The sequence below is a fragment of the Astyanax mexicanus genome, chromosome 15 (assembly GCF_023375975.1).
Source record: "Astyanax mexicanus isolate ESR-SI-001 chromosome 15, AstMex3_surface, whole genome shotgun sequence".
Taxonomy (NCBI): Eukaryota; Metazoa; Chordata; class Actinopteri; order Characiformes; family Acestrorhamphidae; genus Astyanax; species Astyanax mexicanus.
The window spans coordinates 36478335-36500502 of NC_064422.1; the positions used below are offsets into that span (position 1 = coordinate 36478335).

The 22168-nt window shown below is 38.8% G+C and overlaps 1 protein-coding gene across 2 annotated transcripts in view; it reads right to left on the minus strand.

Moving 5' to 3' along the window:
• LOC103028344 (cadherin-18) overlaps positions 1 to 22168 on the minus strand; it is a 379608-nt gene that overhangs the window by 90654 nt on the left and 266786 nt on the right. For both annotated transcript variants that reach the window (XM_049464277.1, XM_049464276.1), the window contains one exon: positions 12782 to 12901. In XM_049464277.1, the coding sequence (XP_049320234.1) occupies positions 12782 to 12901 (120 nt within the window). The remainder of the gene's footprint in view (positions 1 to 12781; positions 12902 to 22168) is intronic.

A 22168-nucleotide genomic window follows, 5' to 3' on the forward strand; every position in this document is an offset into this window, starting at 1 on the left:
ATTAGTTTATTAATGGTTACTAATTAGGTTGTAAATGCCTTAGAAATCATTAATAATCAGTTATAACACATATGTAAAAAGGGCAACAATGACCTGTTATTTGCCAAATAGTGAACCCACAGCCATCTATATTGTTGCCGTTTCTACGTATGTGTTATAACTGATTATTAATAATTTTTAAAGCATTTACAACCTAATTAGTAACCATTAATAAACTAATTGTAAACATTTATAAACCCTTTATAAAGGTAGTCTTATTTTAAAGTGGTACCAAAATTATTATGTATATAGCAACTCTATTACTAATACAGTTTTAATTAATGTAACATTTTAAACATTTACCATATTTATTACCTCATCCTATAATGCACTCTTAAAATCCTTTAACTTTTCCAAAAATCGTCAGCGCACCTTTTTATTATGTATGAATTCTACCAGTCAGGTATTATGGAGCAGTAAAGCCACTCTGCTGAAGTACAGTGTTATACAGGTATTTCAGTTGTTTAGTTCTCCTGCCATTCAGAGGTGAGTATTATCAGACTGTAGCCTGCTGGAAACCCCACCTAGCATTGCTGGTGCAGTATTAGCATTAGCTGCTAACTGTTCTACGCGCTATCCCTTTTGCTGTTCAAACTTCAAAGTATTATCAGCCTTTAGCCTGCTGCTAGCCCTCGCACTAAGCGGTAGACTTTGTGTTTGCTGTGTTAAGACAACCTATGTGGGACGAATTGCTAGCTAATTTGCTAACCACATTTTAGCATTAGCACACAAACCAAGTCTCCCTGAAGCTGCGGGAGTCTCCCGCATTTCGGTAGTGGCTCCCTGATGCCCGCGAGTCACATATAATCTCCCGGAATTCAGAACGAGTGCCCCAAATGCGCACACAGACCACAGACTTTTTTTCTCTAATCGCGTGTGGGAAGGAGAGAGAGAAAACAGAGAGGGTTCTGATTGGCCTGTTCTCTGCAAAGAGTCTGTGAGACAGCCAATTAGTTTTTAGTGTGGGCGGGCAGTGTTTTCCCCCCTCCCGGACGGGATTTGTTCAGAGAGTAAGAGAGGAATGATCATGGCAGAGGCAATATTAATAATTATTGTAATATGATATGAAATGTTTTTGATGTTTGACGTCAATTTTTTGTGATATTGTAACTGTCAATTTTTGTCAAATAACGGCTTTTTTTCCAAAAAAAAAAAAAAAAGGAAAGCAGAGGCAGGGCCTTCCAAAAAGAAAAAAGATAAAACTCATTTCATCTCTGAATACTCTAAATTTAATTAGAAAAAAAGTAAAATTAATTAATATAAAAGTAAAGTTTTGTTATCCTTTGGTGTGTGTGCTTGTTTTTTTTTTTTTTTGGTGGGTTGGGGGGGGGGGGGGGGGTGGTTAACCTCCCTGAAATCAACTTTTGCAACTTGGGATGTCTGCGTTAGTGGTTAGCCTCTAATGCTGCTGTACCTAGCCTTAGTGGGAATCTGGAAATCTAAGCTTACTTTAAATAAACAGAAGCGCTTTACTCACCCGCATAAACAGTTTTCAGGAGAGAAATCTGTGTAGATTAGCATCTAGCACTCGTTTGTTATTAAAAATGTTATTTTTTTTATTACAGTTTTGTTTACCTAGCTTAGCCTTACAGGTCTCGCCATCCAGCGAGTGTATATGTAAGGAGTAGATGCCATATAATACATCACGCCATATCATCACCTTTTATACAACAAAAAATCCATTTTGGGGTAGTTTGTTTGTTATGTTCTGAATTTTTTTTTGGACCATTTATTTTGTAACATTATAATTACTTGAATCAAAAGCACGCAAAAGTTTACAGATTTGTGTTTTTACTAAATTAAGATTTAAAAACTCTTATTTGCTACAGTAGTTTATTTTAGAAATTGATCAAATATTTCTATGAGTGTTTTGCCGTATCCTCAAGAATATTTTCACAAAAATACTCTGAAATATCGCAACATCATTGTAGGGCCATAATGCACACCCCTTGTCTGTGTGTGAGTGTGTGTGTGTGTGTGGGAGTGAGAGAGTGCAGGTCTCAGAAGTGGAGGATTCTCATTATTGTCTGAAACCTCTGGTAAGAAATGTGGAAGACAGTAAGAGGCAGCTTCCGTCTGGCTTATTAATGTGCTTAGAGTCTGCCAGCGCTGCTCTGTCTGTGGTGACATATGAGGACATGGCGAACGCAGCTAAATCAGTTTGGCATTATGTAACGAAGCCCGCGTATAATGAAGAGACCAGCGCAGTTTTTCCATTCCGCTGTCTGCTCTGTCTGCGGCTCTGCTGCAGCCGTGCAGAAGAATGAGTCTCATTCATAACACATTGTTTGCTGAAATGTCTTACTGCCGTTTCTACACAAACGCTACATGTGATCTGGCGAGCGGCTGGGGACGGATATCATTGTGTGGGATTGAGAGCTAGTGGTGAAAAATGGAGCCCTGAAGAAGACAATAGAGGCTTCTATAAAATAAATCTGGTCAAATTAAACACAGTGTTACACAGATCAGCTCTGTTGTATGAAGGCAGAGAAATGTAGTATGTGTAAACTATAATTCCCTTCCACTAGCCAATGGGTGGAAGCGAATATATTTATCTGGAAAAAAAATTATAAGGTTCTTTGATTTTACCAAATTTAAAAAAAACCTCTGGAATGTAATCAAGAGGAAGATGGATGATCACAAGCCATCAAACCAAACTGAACTGCTTGAATTTTTGCACCAGGAGTAAAGGCATAAAGTTATCCAAAAGCAGTGTGTAAGACTGGTGGAGGAGAACATGCCAAAATGCATGGAACTTGCGATTAAAAAACTGTGTTATTCCACCAAATATTGATTTCTGAAATATTTCTGAAATTTATGAGGTCCAAAAGCTCTAAATCCTTTTTGCTAATAAATGTTCTGCTAATAAATGCTTTAAATGACAAAAAATGTATTATTCATTTGAGAGAAATGTTGTCCATAGTTTATATATATGAGAGTATTGTGCCATTTTGTTTTGCAATACTTACTTGCAATAATCACTAAATGTCATTATTGTAATTATTAGTTGACATGTAACGACACTCACACTTATTAATGGATAAAATAAGAACACTTTTGCTTTTATTTTTAGATTGTACAGATTGTATGGATTTGGAAGTGTGTTTTTATATGTGTTCCTAAAATGTGAGAAAAAAGTTGCAATATATAATATTAATACATAATATATAATATTGAATCGTAACACCTGTATCATATAGTGTATCACCAGGTTCTTGCCAATGGACAGATAACATGACATTTTCACCCATTTATCCCAGATTATGTGTATATGTTGGCCTTGGCGTAACTTTTTTTTAATTCACTGTGATCATGCAAAATTTGTTGCGTCTTCAAAGAATGGCAACTTCAGAGAGATAGAATGAATGTAATTTAATGGAAGTGAATTTAAGCATCTCTACTGCACCATTTGTCTATGTTTTATTTAATTTTAAGAAAAACTACCAGATTTTCATTATTGAAACTATTGTAGGAGATGTTTTTTTTTTTTTTTTTTTTTGCTGAATATAAGGTTTTCTGGAAAAAGTCTCAGATTCACAGATATACAGTATTCTGAGCAGCTCAGCTTTAAGTGGACGCTGATTGCGGCTGTCTGCACAGCACAGACCTCTAAACAATTATACACAGGCTAAATTAAACTATGCATTACTGATACCTCTATGTTTCCTTAAATGGCAGCAAAGCTTTTCTGGTCACACATTTGTTTTGCTTTCTGAGGAGATCTATTAGCCTAATGACCACAATCAACTCAGAGCAACTCTGCTGTTACCTTATTATTCTCCCTGTATAATTAAAGCAGGGTTCACCACTGCTATTTGACTGACATACTAAAAAAAGACCCTGTGTTTTCCTCTCTCTCTTGATCAGTATGGTCATCTCCTCTGTCTCCTCTGGGCAGTTTATATGAAGTCTGTAATCCTATTTGTCTCCTGTTTTTGTGTTCTCTGGCACCCAGAGAGATAGTGTTTAAAGACCAATTACCACTAAAGCCATTTAACACCGCAGTGAGAGACGCAGGCCGATAGCATCTCATCTCAGGACCCGGCTTTCTGATGGCTTTAAAAGAGGATTAGGTATACTGGAAATTAATGTTGCTGAACCGCTAAAGAGCTTTTTTGCAATGCTGCAGAAAAAACCTTCAGTTACCCTTGCCAAAGAAATGAATCTCATAAATGAAACTGCCAAGCCTTTCGCACTTTATTGATGTTAAGGATTCAAGGCGTTCATTTAAATACGTTTTTTTTTTCTTTCTCTCCAGAAAAAAAAAGAAATGTTAATAATGTTGACTAGTAATGCTGCATTCCTTCTCAAACGCTGCATTAAACTCCTGTTAAATGATCAGAGCTGTGAACAAAAGGTTTCTGAACTTCTTCCACTTTAAAAGCATCTATTTTAGCTCAGATTTTTAAATATCTGTCACTGTTAAAACTACACTGACATCCCAAAGGACTTTTGCCATGCCCCTATGGAAGCTAAGAAATGCTACTCAATCACTAATCAATGGGATCTGTGTGTGGGGTCTCCTGCATTTAATGAGGATGTGATTTGTGTTTGTATGGACAATTCTAGACAGATATTGCCGGTCACAATTACCATTACCATCCACTACATTGTCCACTGTGGGTGAAAATGCCTTCTATTACATATCCCCAGTACAAATGTGATACTGTGGATTAAAAAATGTTAAATGCCAGCAAACTCTGAAATGGAACGTCACATCCATCTGGCCCTAACCAATAGACCTGGCTCCAAATGGGTTATTCATCTGGCCATGCCATGGGCACACTGGCCATTGTTCAAACTCAATGATTTATACAGATAACACCTCAATACTTATACAGATGTGACAGTCTGAAAGCCAAGTCCCCACTCATCAGCTGCCAATTACATTAGCAGGAAGAGGCATGGACCATTTATAGACAATGAATACTTAATATAATGAAGCAAGGACATGTCTTTGACATCTTCACATAAGTATCTTTAAGTAACCTAGTTTAGAAACAGAACTACACATATGTTCATGAACCAAATGGCACTATGTGTAATGCCCCCCTCTCCAAGCATTGAGCCATGGAGCAGTGGAACTGTGTTCTCTGGAATGGTGGTGATCCATCCAATACTATTGGTGTTGGAGTTGGCTGATGTTCTGTTCCAGAGTGGCATATACATGTTTGTTCCTTTAACAGAGTTGAGCTAATGTAGTGTTAGGAGTCTTGTCCAAGGACAGTCGTTGGTGTGGTGCAGTGGATAACACCACTGCTTGTCAGTGAGCTATTATATAATGTGGGAAGCTGGTGTTCAATTCCAGGCCTGGGTAACTATGCTGTGCTACACCAATAAGAGTCCTTGGGCTAGACTCCTAACTCTACATTGGCCCACGTCTGTAATAGAAATAACCTTGTAAGTCACTTTGTATAAGAGCACCAATTAAACGCTGTAAATGTAAATGTAGTCTCTCAGACTGGAAATTGAACCACGTGATGTGGTAGCTCATTAGCAGGTGGTGGTGTTATCCACTGCGCCACACCTATTACACTAGAGAGTAGAAACGGTAGAGACAGTTAGGGCAACAAAAGCATGATAAACGGTTTAATACACCATGATTTGGGCTGAAATAATAAATGAGTAGGTGTCAAATTATTTTTGTCCATATAGTATACATTGGTTTTATAAACAACAACTGACAATAAATGTTTTTTATTTATGTTAACAATGTTTATATACTACAAAACAACATTTTCTACATCAAAGTAATTGACTAATGTTTATTTTTATCCCCATACTCTTCCATACTCTCAAAAATCCACACAAAAAGCCCTGTTAATGTCAGGGGGTTAGCAGAGATGAAATACTTCTCTTTATAAATAAATAAAAAACTCTCAAACAACACTCCAAAGCAGGGTTCATATCTTTAGCCACCAATGCCCCAGTCAGCTGAACTACTGAGCCCTGCAGGCTCCCGGATCAAAATTACCAGCCCAGTGACAGCTGAGTGTAGAACAGCTCCAGTAACATGTTCAGCTGTCACTCTCACTCTTTCAGAGACGTGGTACCCAGCTATGGGACTGCCATGCCAGAAAGAAACAGACGCCACGGTCAACCTCTGTGCTTAAAGGTGACAGTTTAACAAAAAAAAAAAAAAAAAAAAACTCTCACAGATGACCGCCCAAGCCAACGCTGAGAGATTTAATCTGAGGAAGGAACATGCACGTTCCTAAAGCCTGGAACACGATATGTTTGGCTTTTTCCTGTTTAGAGGTCTTGAAATCTGTACCTTGAATCCACTTTTTACTCCTAAGTCTTGTGATCCTTGGTAGGTGCGACACTACAAGAACTATAAATGACACTAGCTTTTCTCTACATTTCAAGGGACTATTGAATCCAGTAAATATTACTGTTATAATGTGGCCTTAAAGCTCTACAAGTTAGGATTGAGATTTTGTGCTCGTGGGCTCCCCCTACAGTTGCAGAGTTTAATAAATGTTTCAGGCGGATTAGTTTCTCTTTTTCGTTTTCTGGCTTTCACAGACATATTCTGTCTCTTTCCAGCTTTTGCCAGAGAGTCTGTATGTTAGTTTGTAAAGAATGAACCAGTAGTCCTTGTAGAACTGTTAGAACTAAAGTTCGGAAAGCAGGGCGCAGTTCTCGCGAGCGTTGGTCGCGGCCGCCTCGGAAAACTTACAGAGTCTGGTTTGAGCTCAGAGGAGCTCCGGCACAGATACGAGAAAACCGCTATTCCTCCTATTACACCTCAATGCAGCGCTGCAGTGAGTTTTAAGCTGTAATTTTACTTCTTTAAAAAGATCAAAAATCAAGGAAATCCTACCTAGTGCTGCTTTAAATAAGCATGATACTGCAAGTGTAGCTACATGACTCCACCCCATTATGGGAACATTATCTGGAACATGAAAGCAACATGCAGATGAATCCTACTGCCAATCTAACCAAGCAACTTGAGCAGCTTGTATCAGAAAACAAAATGCTGTATCCATTGTTCATTCAATTAACCTCTTATTAATAGTAGTAAATGTAATGTTCAACTACTATTAATTTGAGATCATTTTGCCCAGGACTAGGGGTCTCATGGACCTAAGGGTCTAGGGGTCTCACCCTAGAGTTTACATCTTTGCTAAGTCATTCTTAGCACTTGCATGGTGGTGGTGTGCGAGGTGTTAGTGTGTGTTTTGCTAATACGAGTGGGTCAGACACAGCAGTCCTGCTGGAGTTTTTAACGTTTTTTTTTGTTTTGTTTTTTAGTTAACTTTTTAGTTTTTTTATGTTGGTTTGTTTTAGCTGTTTTTTAATTAATTTTTATATTTATTTTTAGTTTATTACTTTTCTTTTATTATTAGTTATTGCTTGTTTATATTTTACTATTTTATGTGTTTAGTTTTTTATTTATTCATTCGTAGTTGAATTATTTTTATTAGTTCTACTACTTTTTTACCTTTGATTTTATGTTTCCTAGTCTTAAATTATTATTTTACCTTATTTGTTTTATATCTTAATATTTTTAAAAATGATTACTTTTTAAAATAATTCTTATACCTTATTATAATGCAGTTTTTATGCTTTTTTATTACTCATTTTATTTTATCTACTTTTTTGTTGTTGTTGTTTCTGTCAATCCGCTTCCCTCAATGTACTCCGAGTTTAAATAAAGGTAAAAAAAAAAAAAAAAAAAAAAACACTCCTTCCTACAGTAGGTAGCTGTTCCACCTTTTTAGTAAAGTAAAGTCAGTCCTTCATCTGAGACACAAGTTGCTGTCCACAGGACACTGTAAAAGCTGTACATGGCAGCCACTGTGTACTATTCTCAGTTTATTCTCAGTAACACTGAGGTGTTTAAAACCTCCAGCAGCACTGCTGTTGAACTGTGTGATCATGTTCATAGGGTGCACTGAATCATCTGCTAGATTATTATTAATCCACAGACTTTTTTAATTCTTTGGCTGATTTATTTTAAAGAACATTTTATAGTAATACAGTGTGTGGGTGAAATCTAATAATGGAGGTTTACTTCATCAGGTTTAGTGCATCATTCCTCTTTGTTCTTGGTTCTGTGTTTATTTAGGTTATTTTTCAGGTTTGGTGTGCTCTACTTGAGGCACTATGGACTGAATAAAATCAAATAAACTGCTTTGGATATTGCAGGTGCCCCTTTTCATTTGTTTTCTCTTCCTACTGGGGAAACTGAGTCAACAACATGACATGTATAGAGAAAGAGAAAGAGAGAGAGAGAAAGGAGGGGGATGAAGAGTGAGAGAATGAGAGCGAGAGAGAGAGAGAGAGAGAGAGAGAGAGAGAGAGAGAGAGCTGAGAGACTGAGTGAAAGAGTATGATAAAAACAGTCCTGGGTAAAAGTGCATCAAGATCTTCCCATTCTTTCTGCTTTTCTTCTCCTGGCTGAGTCTTCTTCTTGTCTGTTGTCTGCATGGATTCAGGCTGAGCTGAAGGCTGCACTGATACTGTCACCCTCCTACTCTTCTCTAAAGACTTTCATTGTAGTGACTGCAGCAAATGCTCACCAGCCAGGCAGAACTGCAGAAAGGAAGCGTACAGGTTCTTAAATTAGCTGCTCGGCACAACAGAACGGGGTTAGATCAGGGGGAAAAAAAAGCTCTATAAACATAAACAGGTGTTCCCTATAACCCGGGGAACTCTGATCGCTGGATCAGTGCTTTTTAAGCGCTGAGGCTCTGGGGAGCTCTGCTAACAGGTCCTAATATCTTCCCTGTGGCATGATTTTTTCTTGCAGTATGAATATCATCGCCCTATAAGAACAGTGGAGCAGTTGGGTGGGTGATGTTTACAGATTTTAATGCATGTGTCAAATATTTGTTGATGTAAAAGTTTGAATAGCTGCCAACAGGCACTCAGCAACAGGGATTGTGCACTGCTACGTGTTCATGTGTGCGTAACAGGATGAGGTGTTTGTGTTGGGGATGCCAAGATAGCGATAAACATCTGACTATTGGCGACACTCCGAGACCACCACACCCATCAGCGTAGATATATATTCACAAGCACTGTTGCTATTTAAACAATGCAGGTGGAAGGCATGAAAACAGATTGCAATCAAGTTGGAAGATAGTGCCCTATGTGACATTACAACACCATGGCCAGCTCTGCAAATCTGTTTTGCAGTCAATATGGACTAATCCAATGCTAAGCTAGTTCAGAACCCTGGACAGCTCAGCTACTCTGTTCTGCAGCTACTTTAGACAGGGGCAATATGAGGCTACTTCAGAACCATGGACAGCTCCACCACTGGCCCTCTGCAGTTACTATGGACAGGGATGATGCTAAGCTACTTCAGAACTATGGACAGCTCCACTATTGGCCCTCTGCAGATACTATGGACAGGGACGATGCTAAGCTACTTCAGAACTATGGACAGCTCAGCTATTCTGTTCTGCAGTCACTAAGGACATGGCAGATGCTAAGGTACTTCAAGACCATGGACAACTCCACTACTCCCATCAGCAGTTAATATGTATATGGGAAAATGGACCTTGGAGAGCTCCACTACCCTTCTCTATAGCTACCTTGGACAGGGGCATTGGGAGATCAGAAATAGGTGGATTGGTCTCCCCAAAAAAATGTTTTAAAATAAATTTTATTTTGAAAGTGCTATTTGCGTGAAAAATGCATTTTGAGTGATGACTTCTCAACTGGGAGGGTTTGGATTATCTAACATTTATATTAACAGCTGCCAAAAATACATTTCAGTAGAAAAAATTCAAAACGCTACTGAGTTTTTTATTTTATTTTATTTAAAGAGTGGAGTAAATGTACGTATAAAACAGAATTTTTATGCCAATACATAATTGTTACGGCCCCTGGTCGTATTTTGTTCCATGTGTGCCCTCTGTGCTGTTTGTGTGTTTAGTTTTTAGTTGCAGAACCGTGATTGGCCACCAGGGGCGCACTGTATAAAAGGACAAGGGGAAATCTGACCTGAGAGAGACGTTCTGGGCTCCTCCCCTTTAATGACCTGGAACAACTTACTGCTCAGACCAACCAAGCATCTCAATTTTTTGTGTTTGGTCTTGCAGAGGGTCTGGGGAGAGCATTTTCTGTTACGGCCTGACCCTAGACCAGGTCATAATAATAATAATAGCCAAATATTATTTTAAATATTAGCAATAACTGATCATTTCTGATCATATGTGTATTTGTCATGTCTACATAATTCAGACACTGCATACTCTTTCTAACAACAGTAAATGTAATTTGGAGTAACATTTGTAGGTTGTAAAGTCACCTTTAGTTGAATTTAACTCATTACAAACTGAAATACAGAAGAAAATAATTATTTTGTTTATTTGTGATTACCTGTAATTCCACAAATGTTGTTCTAAGTCACTGTAGGATGGGCTTTGATTCATATTAGCAAATGTCCCCCACCCCCAATATCAAACCCACTCCTATGCTTTTGGACAGGGGAAATGTAAGGCTACTTCAGAACTATGCAAAGCACCAATCACACAAACTCAATGTCCTGTAACTCGCTGAAAACCTGCACACAACAGATAAATCTTACAGCATGTTTTAAACAAAGACTACTGTCTGAATGAAGCAGGATTTGGTATTTGGAATCAATTCTTCATCCATATGCTATGAAGGACTATTTTTAATCTAAGAGCTTTGAGAAAAACATACATCCACACCGGTACACACACACACACACACACACACACACACAAACACAAAAAACACATACACAGAGCACATATTGAAGTACCTGTTCCTGTTTCTTTTCTTTCTCCCTCTTTCCTTCACAACACACTCACTCACAAACACATTGTCCCTCCATTAACATTTAATGGATCCTTGTAAAACCTCTCAAACAATGAACATGTTCCACCACCGCTCAAACCACTCCGACTCCTTTTTCTTGTTCTTTTCTTTCATCCTCTTTTTATTCTTCTGAAAGCCTCCACACAATTGCTCTCTCCTCCCCAACCTCGAGGGATGCTCTCAATTATAGAGCAGAGAGTGGACAAAGATCTCAACAATACGGCACACAGACACGCGAACGTGTGAAGCCTGTTCTCATTAGTTATGGCCCCTGGTAATACTCTGTACCTCACAGTTTAAAAACGGGTATTCCAAACAAGGGTTTTCTCCAACAGCTGCAGGATACGCACCTGAAACTCCTTACTTTAATAAAACATACTGTATACTGAGAGTAAGCAGCTCCATAAACTGTGGATAGGCCCCCATTTTGTCCCCAAGTCCATAAAGCCACTCATTAGGACTCCCCCTATCACTGGTGCTGCCCCAACACCAGGAGGATGAAGACTAGCACATGCCTCCTCCAACACATTTTTAGAACCGCACTCGGAGCAAAGAGCATCAACTCGGTTCTGATACATCAGCTCACAGATGCCTTGTGCTGATTTACATCACCCTTTGGAGTGATGTGGGGAGAGAGCACCATCTAAACCCCAGAGAGAGCAAGGCCAACTGAGCTCTCTCAGGGCTCTGGCAGCTGATGGCAAACTATATTAACAAGATTCAGCAATGTCCTGATCATAGTGCATAGTACATTCAATTTACTTCAATATATGTTCTTGAAATCTGATACATATACAATTTGCAGCAACGCAACTCTGTCAGAATGGCCACATTGGAATTCTTGTGACTTTTACATCAAGAAGAAGATAAAAAAGAGTGAGTAGATGGCAAAATATGAGAGTATGAGGAGATGCGAAAATGGACAGCATCAGTGAGCGAGGGTTTCAGGGGCATAAAAAACATTAATATTCATTGTTCATTAATGTTTATTAATAGAAGAAGGCTTGTGTCACAACAAATCCTAGTTGAAGCATCAAAGAAAAATACAGTAAAAACACTAAACTAAAAAAAAAAAACCTGACCGTGGCCAAAAAACATGCACTTTTTACAGCGAGCTCAAGGATGAAACCGAAACTTAACATGAAGCACTGCTGTCAGTTACATAATGCTCATCATGTAGATGTCAGAAATGAGTCCCATCAAAAGATTCCAAGTTTCAATTCCAAAAATATACATTGGATTTGGTCAGAAAATTGGATTTAGGCTACTTTTACTTGCTTTGTAAACATATCCATAACTACATTACTGAAATGTAGCAGTTATCAAAATGAATATCACCTAAAGAAGGGGTTAGGAACCTTCTGCGCAATGCCTGATAAGGCTTCAAAATACTAGAACATAAAATCAAGAATTCAGGCAGAGAGCGTTCTGCAAACCTGCACTGTTTTAGGGTTACATCATTGGTCAGATCAATGCACGACTCCTCTGTTTCAGAAGGCGCTCCTGTTGCATTTGTAAAGAGAGGATTCTCTTGCAGGCACTGCACTGTTTTCTGGAAAATACTCTCAAACCTGTTTCATCATTGCATCAAGATGAGTCTAAAAAAGCACCCAGATCTCAGCCTTAGAAACAGTTCTGCTGAGCAGAAACTGTCTTGAACTTTTTATCCCCAATCTTTTTCATAATCCAAGCTCTATTTTCCACGTTTACCTTCTATCATGAAAAGCAAATACAGGCATGCAGACTCACAACTGACTCTCTCTGCACATATTGTGAAGAACACCATTGTTCAGCATCACTCCTCCAACCCCCAGAGACATGTCAGCACCCTCCTTTTTAAGAACAACACCCTCCCCCAGGATAAGAACCCCCGGCTTCAAGGAACAAATAAACCAACACACACAAATAAGCAGCAGTTTAAGAGGTTTAGGTATCTTACCTGTTTTGGGGTCCACAGAGAAGTATGGCTGCCCGTGTAACACACTGTACACTACCCGCGCACTGTTCCCATAGGTGGGGTCATCTGCATCTGTCGCTGTCACTTGGAATACGGATGTACCTGCACAAAATACAAAGAGACACTGTCAGCTCTAAGTGTATGTGTCTAGTCTTGTGTATTAAAGGATTTAGTTACTTTAAGTGCACCCAATGCTGACACAGATGCACAAATACACACACAGATTGCCTTGTCCCTGATTAAAATATGACTTTAGTGCAAATAAACATGAAATAAATATCATCTATCATCCATCCATCTTTCCACCTATTTATCCATCCATACATTGACCTAGCCATACAGTCCATCCATCCATCCCTGTACCTGTCTACCCACTTATCCATCCATACACTTACCCCCCAAACAGTTCATCCATCCATCCATCCATCCATCCACCTGTCCACCCACTTATCCATCCATATATTAACCCACCCATACTGTACATCTATCCATCTATTCGTTTATCCTTTCAGCTGTCCATGTACATATTCATCCATACATTTACCCACCCATACAGTCCATCCATCCATCTATCCATCTACCCACCTGTCTACCCACTTATCCATCCGTACGTTCAGCCACCAATAAAGTCCATCCATCCATCTATCCATCCATCCATCCATCCATCCACCTGTCCACCCACTTATCCATCCATACATTTACCCACCCATACAGTCCATCCATCAGTCTATCCTTCCATCTATTTATCCTTTCACCTGTCTACCCGCTTATCCATCCATACATTTACCCACTCATACAGTTCATCCATCCATCTATCCACCTGTCTGCCCACTTATCCATCCATTGATTCATCTGAGTGCCCATCCATCCATCAATCCATCCACCTGCCTAACCATTTATCCACCCATCCATTCACCCACACTTACAGTCTTTCATCCATACATTTACCCACCCATACAGTCAATCCATTCACCTGTCTGCCCATCCATCCGCCTGCCTACCCATTTATTCACCAACACACCCATGCATCCATCCACCTGTCTGCCCATTTATCCACCACCCATTCATCTGTGTACCCATCCATCCATCCATTCATACAAATCTCTACCCATTTATCCATCCATCCATCCATCCATCCATCCATCCATCCATCCATCCATTCACTCACCTATACAGTACATCCACCCATCATCTATCCATACATCTATTCATCGATCCATCTGTGTGCCCATCCATCCATCCGTCAATTTACCCACACTTACAGTCTATCATCCATCCATCTATTCATCCATTCATCCAACCATTCATGTTCTCATGCAGTCTATTTATATGTCTGTCTGTCTGTCTGACTATGTATATTTGTATATAGTAATATTTCAAATAAATATATATTTTAAAAAAGATAAATGCATTTAAATTAGCATAATCGTACCTATAGCTTTCTCTGAGTAAAATCAGTATTTCCAGCTTCCTTCCAACACATAGTTCACCTAAGCAATACTTCAATATATGAAATCAGGTTTGATTCTTGTGGAATATCATACAGTGCATCAGGAATGCACAGAGTAGACCTTGCCTAACCCCGTGCTCTTCATTTCTATTTCTGTTCCCCACATATCAATATCTGTCACTGTGATAGAGCTGAAAGACCTGAAATACACTACAGGAAGTGTATAAACACATTATACATATACCCATAACCTCATAACCTTATTAATGCAGATATCTGACGAGCAGATGACAGCAGTAAGACAGCTACATATTGACTTTTCCACTAATTGCATGTGAAGCACATGGGGGAAATGCACATTACGCAGAATGAGTAAGCAAGTGTACACTAGATAACATGCATGCATTCTGTTTATGCCCCAAACCTTCGAATTCTGCAGCAATTAAATCGTTTATGTAATTAAAAGTAGCTCACAGGAAGCTCTTTTGCTTCAGTAAACAGAGTGGGACCACCTGGGGGACTTGTTTACTCCTTTAGTTTTCAATCAAATCTTACACGGAATAAAAGTGTCTGAAGAATTTCAGCAGTCTGATTTAACCAGCAGACATTCTGCATCAGCCTGGGACCACAAAGACAAACTCAGACAGGCTGTTTCATAACCACCTGCTGATCATCACACACGCAATATATTCATGGTCATACCTCAGTCTACCTGCACTGAGCACGTAATCATAGCTCCATCCCTGTGCAAAATGCCCCTTTTCTCTTTTATAGAATGCTAGACATTTAGTCTGGCACAGGATTAGTTAAGTTTTAGTCTGAAATAAAACTAAATAAAAGTTTTACTGACCACCAAATAAGTTAAATACCTTAAATGAGCAAAATAAAAAACTATAATATAAAAAAACAGCAGACAAACCAACAAAGTACATTTTTCTTCAGCAGCACAATTTTAATCATGAATTTACTTTAGTAGTTCTTTTCCAATCATAAATGTACCTCAGCAGTGCTACTCAAGTCACATTTCAGTGTAGATTAAAGAGTGAAATGCAGCCAGTCTTTAAATTAACAAACAGACTCTAGCTAAGCTAAGTTAGTTAAGCTATAGTTACTATCCAAGCCCTGTATCTAAATAATCCAAGTACCTGATTATATATTTCAGCAAGTTTGTTAAAGGGTAGCAAACTGATACTAAGTATAATAACTGATGCTGAATTTTTATTTAATTTATGTGAGTAGAGCCTACAAAAATGAACTTAAACCTGCCGTTTGTCATTTCTACCTGTCAGCCTTGTATATGCACTGGCAGGGAGTGGGGTGGCAGGGTAGGGGAGAAAATTAGGGGACTTTAAATCCTTCCTATTCTCCATTAGAGGAAGCACTGAAATAGAACTTAAAATAAACATAAAAAGTTAGTGTTCATCCCTGCTAAGCCTAATATATTCATTCTAATAACTGGGGTGTCAGATCGCTTTTCGCAGGAGTTCTACTGGCCACTTTACACGTTTTTATGTACTTACGTCACACGTACAGCTTCTAAAAGAGGATCCGGCTCAATTTTACTGAACGCGAGCGGCTGGTGGAGCAATGGAGACTTCAGAAGGGGAAACTCAGACCTCAGTCGCTCATTCACTCATAGTAAAACCAAAGTGTGCAGTTGAAGGGAAGTTTCTGACTGAGCGTCTCTCTCTCTCTCTCTCTCTCTCTTTCTTATTTTTCTCTAACTGAACATAACCTGGATTCGGAGAAGGAGACCGCATCACACCCACCCAGTTTAAAATGATTCTTCCGCATGCTTGGTGCAATTACCCATTCTCACCAGAGAGGGCCCTAAATCCCAAAACTTACGGACATCAGTTTTAACAGGGGAACAGCAATGTTATTTTATTCTTAATACTCTTTATTGTTGAGTTAGAAGTCAGGTTCGCGTTTTGCAGCAAATAGACTCTAACGATTGACTGAAAATTGCCATAAATTTACATGAACACACCTCACTTCCAGACCACCACACCCACTAGTGTAGATTTATTCCAAATGCAATTTTAAGAGTGCTGGTGCATAAAAATAGACTGTTGACAGGGTGAAAGTGCTTTTTGCTATTTTTGACAGAATACATATTTTTGCCAAATATTCACAATATATGCATCCCTACAGTTTCCAGTTATTTACACTGTTCATCATTTCTCTGTTCCTGTTTCTGTTTCCAGCCTGTCTGTTTTACTTCACTCCTGCTCCGTCTCCTTTCTTATTCTCTCCTGCAGCCACAGCAGAGCCATTTACACACTCAGGTCACATAACTGAACTCATTCATACACCACACCCGTCCCTCTCTCTCTCTCATTACTGCAAACTGAGCTCCATCCATCTATCCACACCGCCTGATGTTGACTTATTGCAGCACCACCACAATACACTGGATGTAGCGTTCAAGGCTCAGCAACAAAATGGGATTATAGAGGCCAGGAGTTTTCCCCACTTTCTACCAAATCTCCTTCCCTTCATTCCTCCTCCCTTCCATCGATCCCTCTCTCCCTCTCTCCATTTCTCCCTCACTATCTATTTCCCTATCATTTTGTCCCACTTTTTTCTCTTTATCCCTTTCTTTTTTTAGACCTCACATCTCATTCCATCTCCCTCTTTCTTCTTTCTTCTATCCTCCCTCCCATCTTTTTCTTACTCCTCCTCTCTCTCTGTATCTCTCTCTCTCCCAATCTCTCTGACACTCTCTCTGTCACTTTCTCTCCAGCACTCACTCTACCTCTTTGTCCCTCTCTCTCCATCTATGTCTCTCTCTGTCCCTCTCTCGCTCTGGTGCTCCCTCTACCTCTCTGTCCCTCTCTCTCCATCTCTGTCTCTCTCTGTCCCTCTCTCTCCATCTCTGTCTCTCTCTCTCTCCATCTCCTTCTCTCTGTCCCTCTCTCTCTGGTGCTCCCTCTACCTCTCTGTCCCTCTATCTCCATCTCTGTCTCTCTCTGCCCCTCTCTCCATCTCTGTCTCTCTCTGTCCCTCTCTCTCCATCTCTGTCTCTCTCTCTGTCCCTCTCTCTCCATCTCTCTCTCTGTCCCTCTCTCTCCATCTCTGTCTCTCTGTCCCTCTCTCTCCATCTCTCTCTCTCTCTCTGCCCCTCTCTCCATCTCTGTCCCTCTCTCTCCATCTCTGTCTCTCTCTGTCCCTCTCTCTCCATCTCTCTCTCTTTCTGTCCCTCTCTCTCCATCTCTGTCTCTCTCTGTCCCTCTCTCTCTCTGGTGTTCCCTCTACCTCTCTGTCCCTCTCTCTCCATCTTTGTCTCTCTCTGTCCCTCTCTCTCCATCTCTGTCTCTCTCTGTCCCTCTCTCTCCATCTCTGTCTCTCTCTGTCCCTCTCTCTCTGGTGCTCCCTCTACCTCTCTGTCCCTCTCTCTCCATCTCTGTCTCTCTCTGTTTCTTTCTCTCTGTTGCTCCCTCTACCTTTTTCTCTCTTTATCTTTCTCTGATATAAAGCAGTGTTTAATAATCTGAACTAAATATTAGTTTAGTTAAAGCTAATAATACATTTTATTTGTAATGCACTTAAGCACTCAAAGTGCTAAAGCTGTGTTAAATCATGTAAACGCCACAGAGGATCCTCTATTACCTACACTGGCTGCACTATGCTAATGAGGGGGTGGGGTTACAAGAACAAAAACAACAACATCTCGCTGTAACTGCTGTTATTTCCTAATGAAACATTTCACAGGGGTGTAACCCTACCTGGCTCAAAAACCCCCCCCTGAAAATTAGTGTAAAAATGTTTGAAACTTTTTGTGCTGCACATTCCTGTGCATATAGATCAAACCCTAGGAGTTTAATTACAGTAGTTTTCTGCTGGCCTTCAATGTTTTTGAGACACTTTACCAACAGATTATTCATGATATTAAAGGATAGAGAAATTCTATACAAAACAAGGCTTCCCTCACGTTTACTTACATTAGACCTATTAAAGTTCTTAATGTTTCCATCTATTTTTCCCCAAAATCCTCTCTTAAACATCCCTCCACTATTGTTTAGAGCCAAGGCACATTTTTTTTAGTAGCACTTTCAACACATTTAGCTTAAACGAGTACAAAGATAAAGTCATTAGAAAGATAAAGCCACTCGAAAATCTGCAAGTGAGGGAAACAAGTAATAGCACTACATTACACACAAGTAAATTATACCAGTAATTCTCATTTATGAGTGAGCATGTGTGTGTGTTACATTACCTATATTTGTTCCTAACATTATAGAAAATATGACAGTACATTTTATTTTAAGGGACATTAAATATATTCTATATTCTAAACTATATTCTGTGCACTGTGAACTTCTTATACTAAAATACACACCATGACACATGTCATAGGACAGGAAGGAGAATCATGACTCGTGACTTTTGCCATGGATCAGGGAAGCTAGAGAACATTGTGTAATATGAGCACCTGCATGATTTGAGTATTTTATTTTACTGTAAAAAATTCCCTTTAATATTAAATGAATTTGTTGCAGTGCAGGCAGTCTGGTTTAATCCCAATGAAAAGTTTCTGCAGCACAAATTGCTTATAAAGTTAATGCTGGCGACGTCATGTAGAGTAAGTGGCATGTTTGGGGGGCTTACACAATATTAGGCAGGTGGTTTTAATGTTACGGCTGATGTGCGTCTCTCTTTGATCAGTTTAACAGCAGAGCATGGAGCAGACAGTTGATGACAGTAATCACTTGTGGTGGTGCTTCTTTTCCCGCAGACTCTGGAATCGCTGAAATCTCTTTTTGCACAGCGAGTAGCTCTCGGGCCCACTGACAACATTTCTATCAGAGTCTGGCAGCCAGCAGAGATGATGAAAAAACTCATGTGACTACTGACAGGGCTATTTCCCAAAGGGAGGTGGGGATAGTGTGAGGCAGTTGTGCATGTATTTGATGGGGTAATAATCCCACAGCACTGAAACTGAGATTCAGAACCACCAAATAATGTGGTCAGTTAGAATCATAGACTGTTCTTATTAAACAATATGCATTATAAATGAGGGATTCATTCTCTCTGGGATCCATGCAGCGCTGGGGAAAATGGTAAAAATATTATTAAACAAATGCTAATATCAGACAAATATAACCTAAATAAATATAAAAAGCACTTTTTATCTAATAATTTCATTTATAAAAGGAAAATCTATCAGTTTGTGACCTTAAGCTCTGGCGTACCTGGGTTCATCCTCAAAAACTCTCCATTGTGGCTAAATTAAACTTCTAAATTCTGTTAGGAAGAGGAGACCAAAATGCCTTCACAGAGATGAGAAAGACTCCCACAATAGATTAAATCATAATGTAAAAACTGCTTTTTATTTTTACTCAGGTTACCTTTATCTAATATTAAAATTTCTTTAGTATGTTTAATAATCTATAACATGTAAGTAAGATAAAATGCTTTTTGATCATCCATCTTCCTCTTGATTTTATTCCAGAGGTTTTTAATTTGGTAAAATCAAAGAAATTCATCATTTTTAAGTGGTCTCTCATTTTTTTCCAGAGCTGTATACTAAAATTTTACGATTTTCACTGCCAGCTTTAATAACACGGCGAAACTAAACAAATAGGAATAGAACAGGATAGAACCTTTAGTTAATAAAGTACTATCTTATTATTTAAAACAAAGAAACATTTATATAAACTTTTGTCTAAAAGCATTGTAAGTGTAGAAGCGCCCCAACATTGCTTCAATTTCAACATTACCCTATAATTCTAAAAGTATAGTTAAAAAAATACATAAAAAGATGAATTAACTTTTTTAGAGTTTGTGTTTTCCATCAACAACAACAGCCTTTGTTTGAGGCCATTATTTGCTGCAATATGTTTTATACACTCTTTTTTTTTTAACAAAGCATACAATTAATCAGTATTCTATGAGCCCTGATATGATGCACTTTTTGTTCAGAGAAGTATATATATATTTTTTTTCTAATATATATATTTAATAATACTATTAAATATCTCTATTGTGCCATGCATTAATTCCATGGTCAGCAGCCAGAACTGAATGTGAGACGATATGGTATTGTAACAATATTGCATTGTGGGAGTGTATGCAGACAGGTCATTAATATCTGCATTGTGTGCATCTGCTCCTACAGTGCCTATATAAGCATGTTTGTTTTCATCTGAAATGTGAAGCTGCGTGATTAGAAACATATGTTCAGAAAGCAGCACAAACACAGCTGCACAGTCTACACAGCTCCAGTGTCTGCAGGCACTGCACAGCTTAAACATGAACATGCAATCAGTGTGTGGGTGGGTGGTGGGTGCTATGTGTGTGTGTGTGTGGAGGGGGTATATGTAGTGATGTCTCTGTATCTGAGTCCTATGTCTGGGGCAGGGAAGCACTGGAGTAAGCCAGTCTTAAAAAAAAAAAAAAAAGAAAAATCAGTCAAAACAACCATTTATGAATGATAACTTAGCGTGAGGAAGATGAAGAATAATATATGTTGATATAAATATATTTGACACCACTTTAATAGTTTCATTTATTCATTGTGAATTTTTTACATACTATTTGACGTTTTTTCTTTTTTTTTTGGACTTGATATAACACAATGGATCAACACCAGCAGATGACAGACATGTCTCTGCAAACCATCACTGATTGGTGGAAACTTCACACTAGATCTCAAGCAGTTTGGACTGTGTGTCTCTCCACTCTTCCTCCAGACTCTGCTCCCTTGATTTCTAAATGCAATGTAAAATTTACTGATGATCAGTGATGGTTTGGAGAGACATGTCATCTGCTGGTGTTGGTCCACTGTGTTAAATCAAGTCCAAAGTCAGTGTAGTGTTTTTTCCCCGGAAAATCTTACAGCACTTCATGCTTCTCTCTGCTACTGACAACTTTTATGGAGATGCGGATTTCATTTTCCAGCAGGACTTGGCGCACTGCCAACATTGTCAAATATAACAATTGGTCTTATATAATATTCTAATGTTCTGAGACTGATTTTTTTAGGTTTTCATTGGCTATAATCATCAACAATAAAAGAAGAAATAAACACTTAAAACAGATTACGCTGTGTGTAATACATCTATATAATATATGAGTTTCACATATTAACCTCAATTACTGAAATAAAGTAACTTTTCAATCTTAGTTTTCTGAGTTTCCTGAGATGCACTATTATATAGTAAGATAAGTCAATAACATCATTATGCTGCCAGGCCCGCACGTGGCAGTCGTATTGATTCTATTGGCTGAGAGCAATGTTGGGCTAGTGGACCTGATCCTCTTCTAACAGACTGAGAGTCAGATGAACATGTCGAATGGAACAGAACCAGAGCAGTGAAAGGAAAAACACTAGAAGTTATTTTCCCATTCATGCTCCTCCAGCTTTCCTCAACTCCCTCAATACTACACCCACTCCGACAAGCTCCCCATCGATAATGATTGATTGGGCGAACACACTGCCAGCTAAAGCAGCTAACAAGCACGGAGGATTCTGCTGTACCGCTGAGCTTATACAATACATTCAATCCACTTTTAATCTTTCCCCTCTTTGTTTTAAACAGGGATGTGGGAATTTATTAAATTTGCAAAAATAGAAAGAAGATCTGCTGAGTTCTGAAGTAGTAAGGTTCCCAGGGCTCCAGACGGCATTGATTTTATAAGAACCCATGGAGGCTTCCTACCCAAAAATGGGTGTCAGCTGTTGAGATGTTTAAGAAGCTTTATGCAACATTATCTAGTGATGAAAATTTAGGTTGGAAGCATCTGGCAAGTGTTGCCCTTTCTGGATAATCAGACAAACCTGTATTTATCTTAAAATGTACGTCTGGTTTAATCTACTTAAAAATATGTTAAAATGTTTATATTAATTTGTATGAATATTTTTTTTTTTTCATTGTTACAGTGTGTTCATAGTTATGATTAAAAAAAGGTCAGGT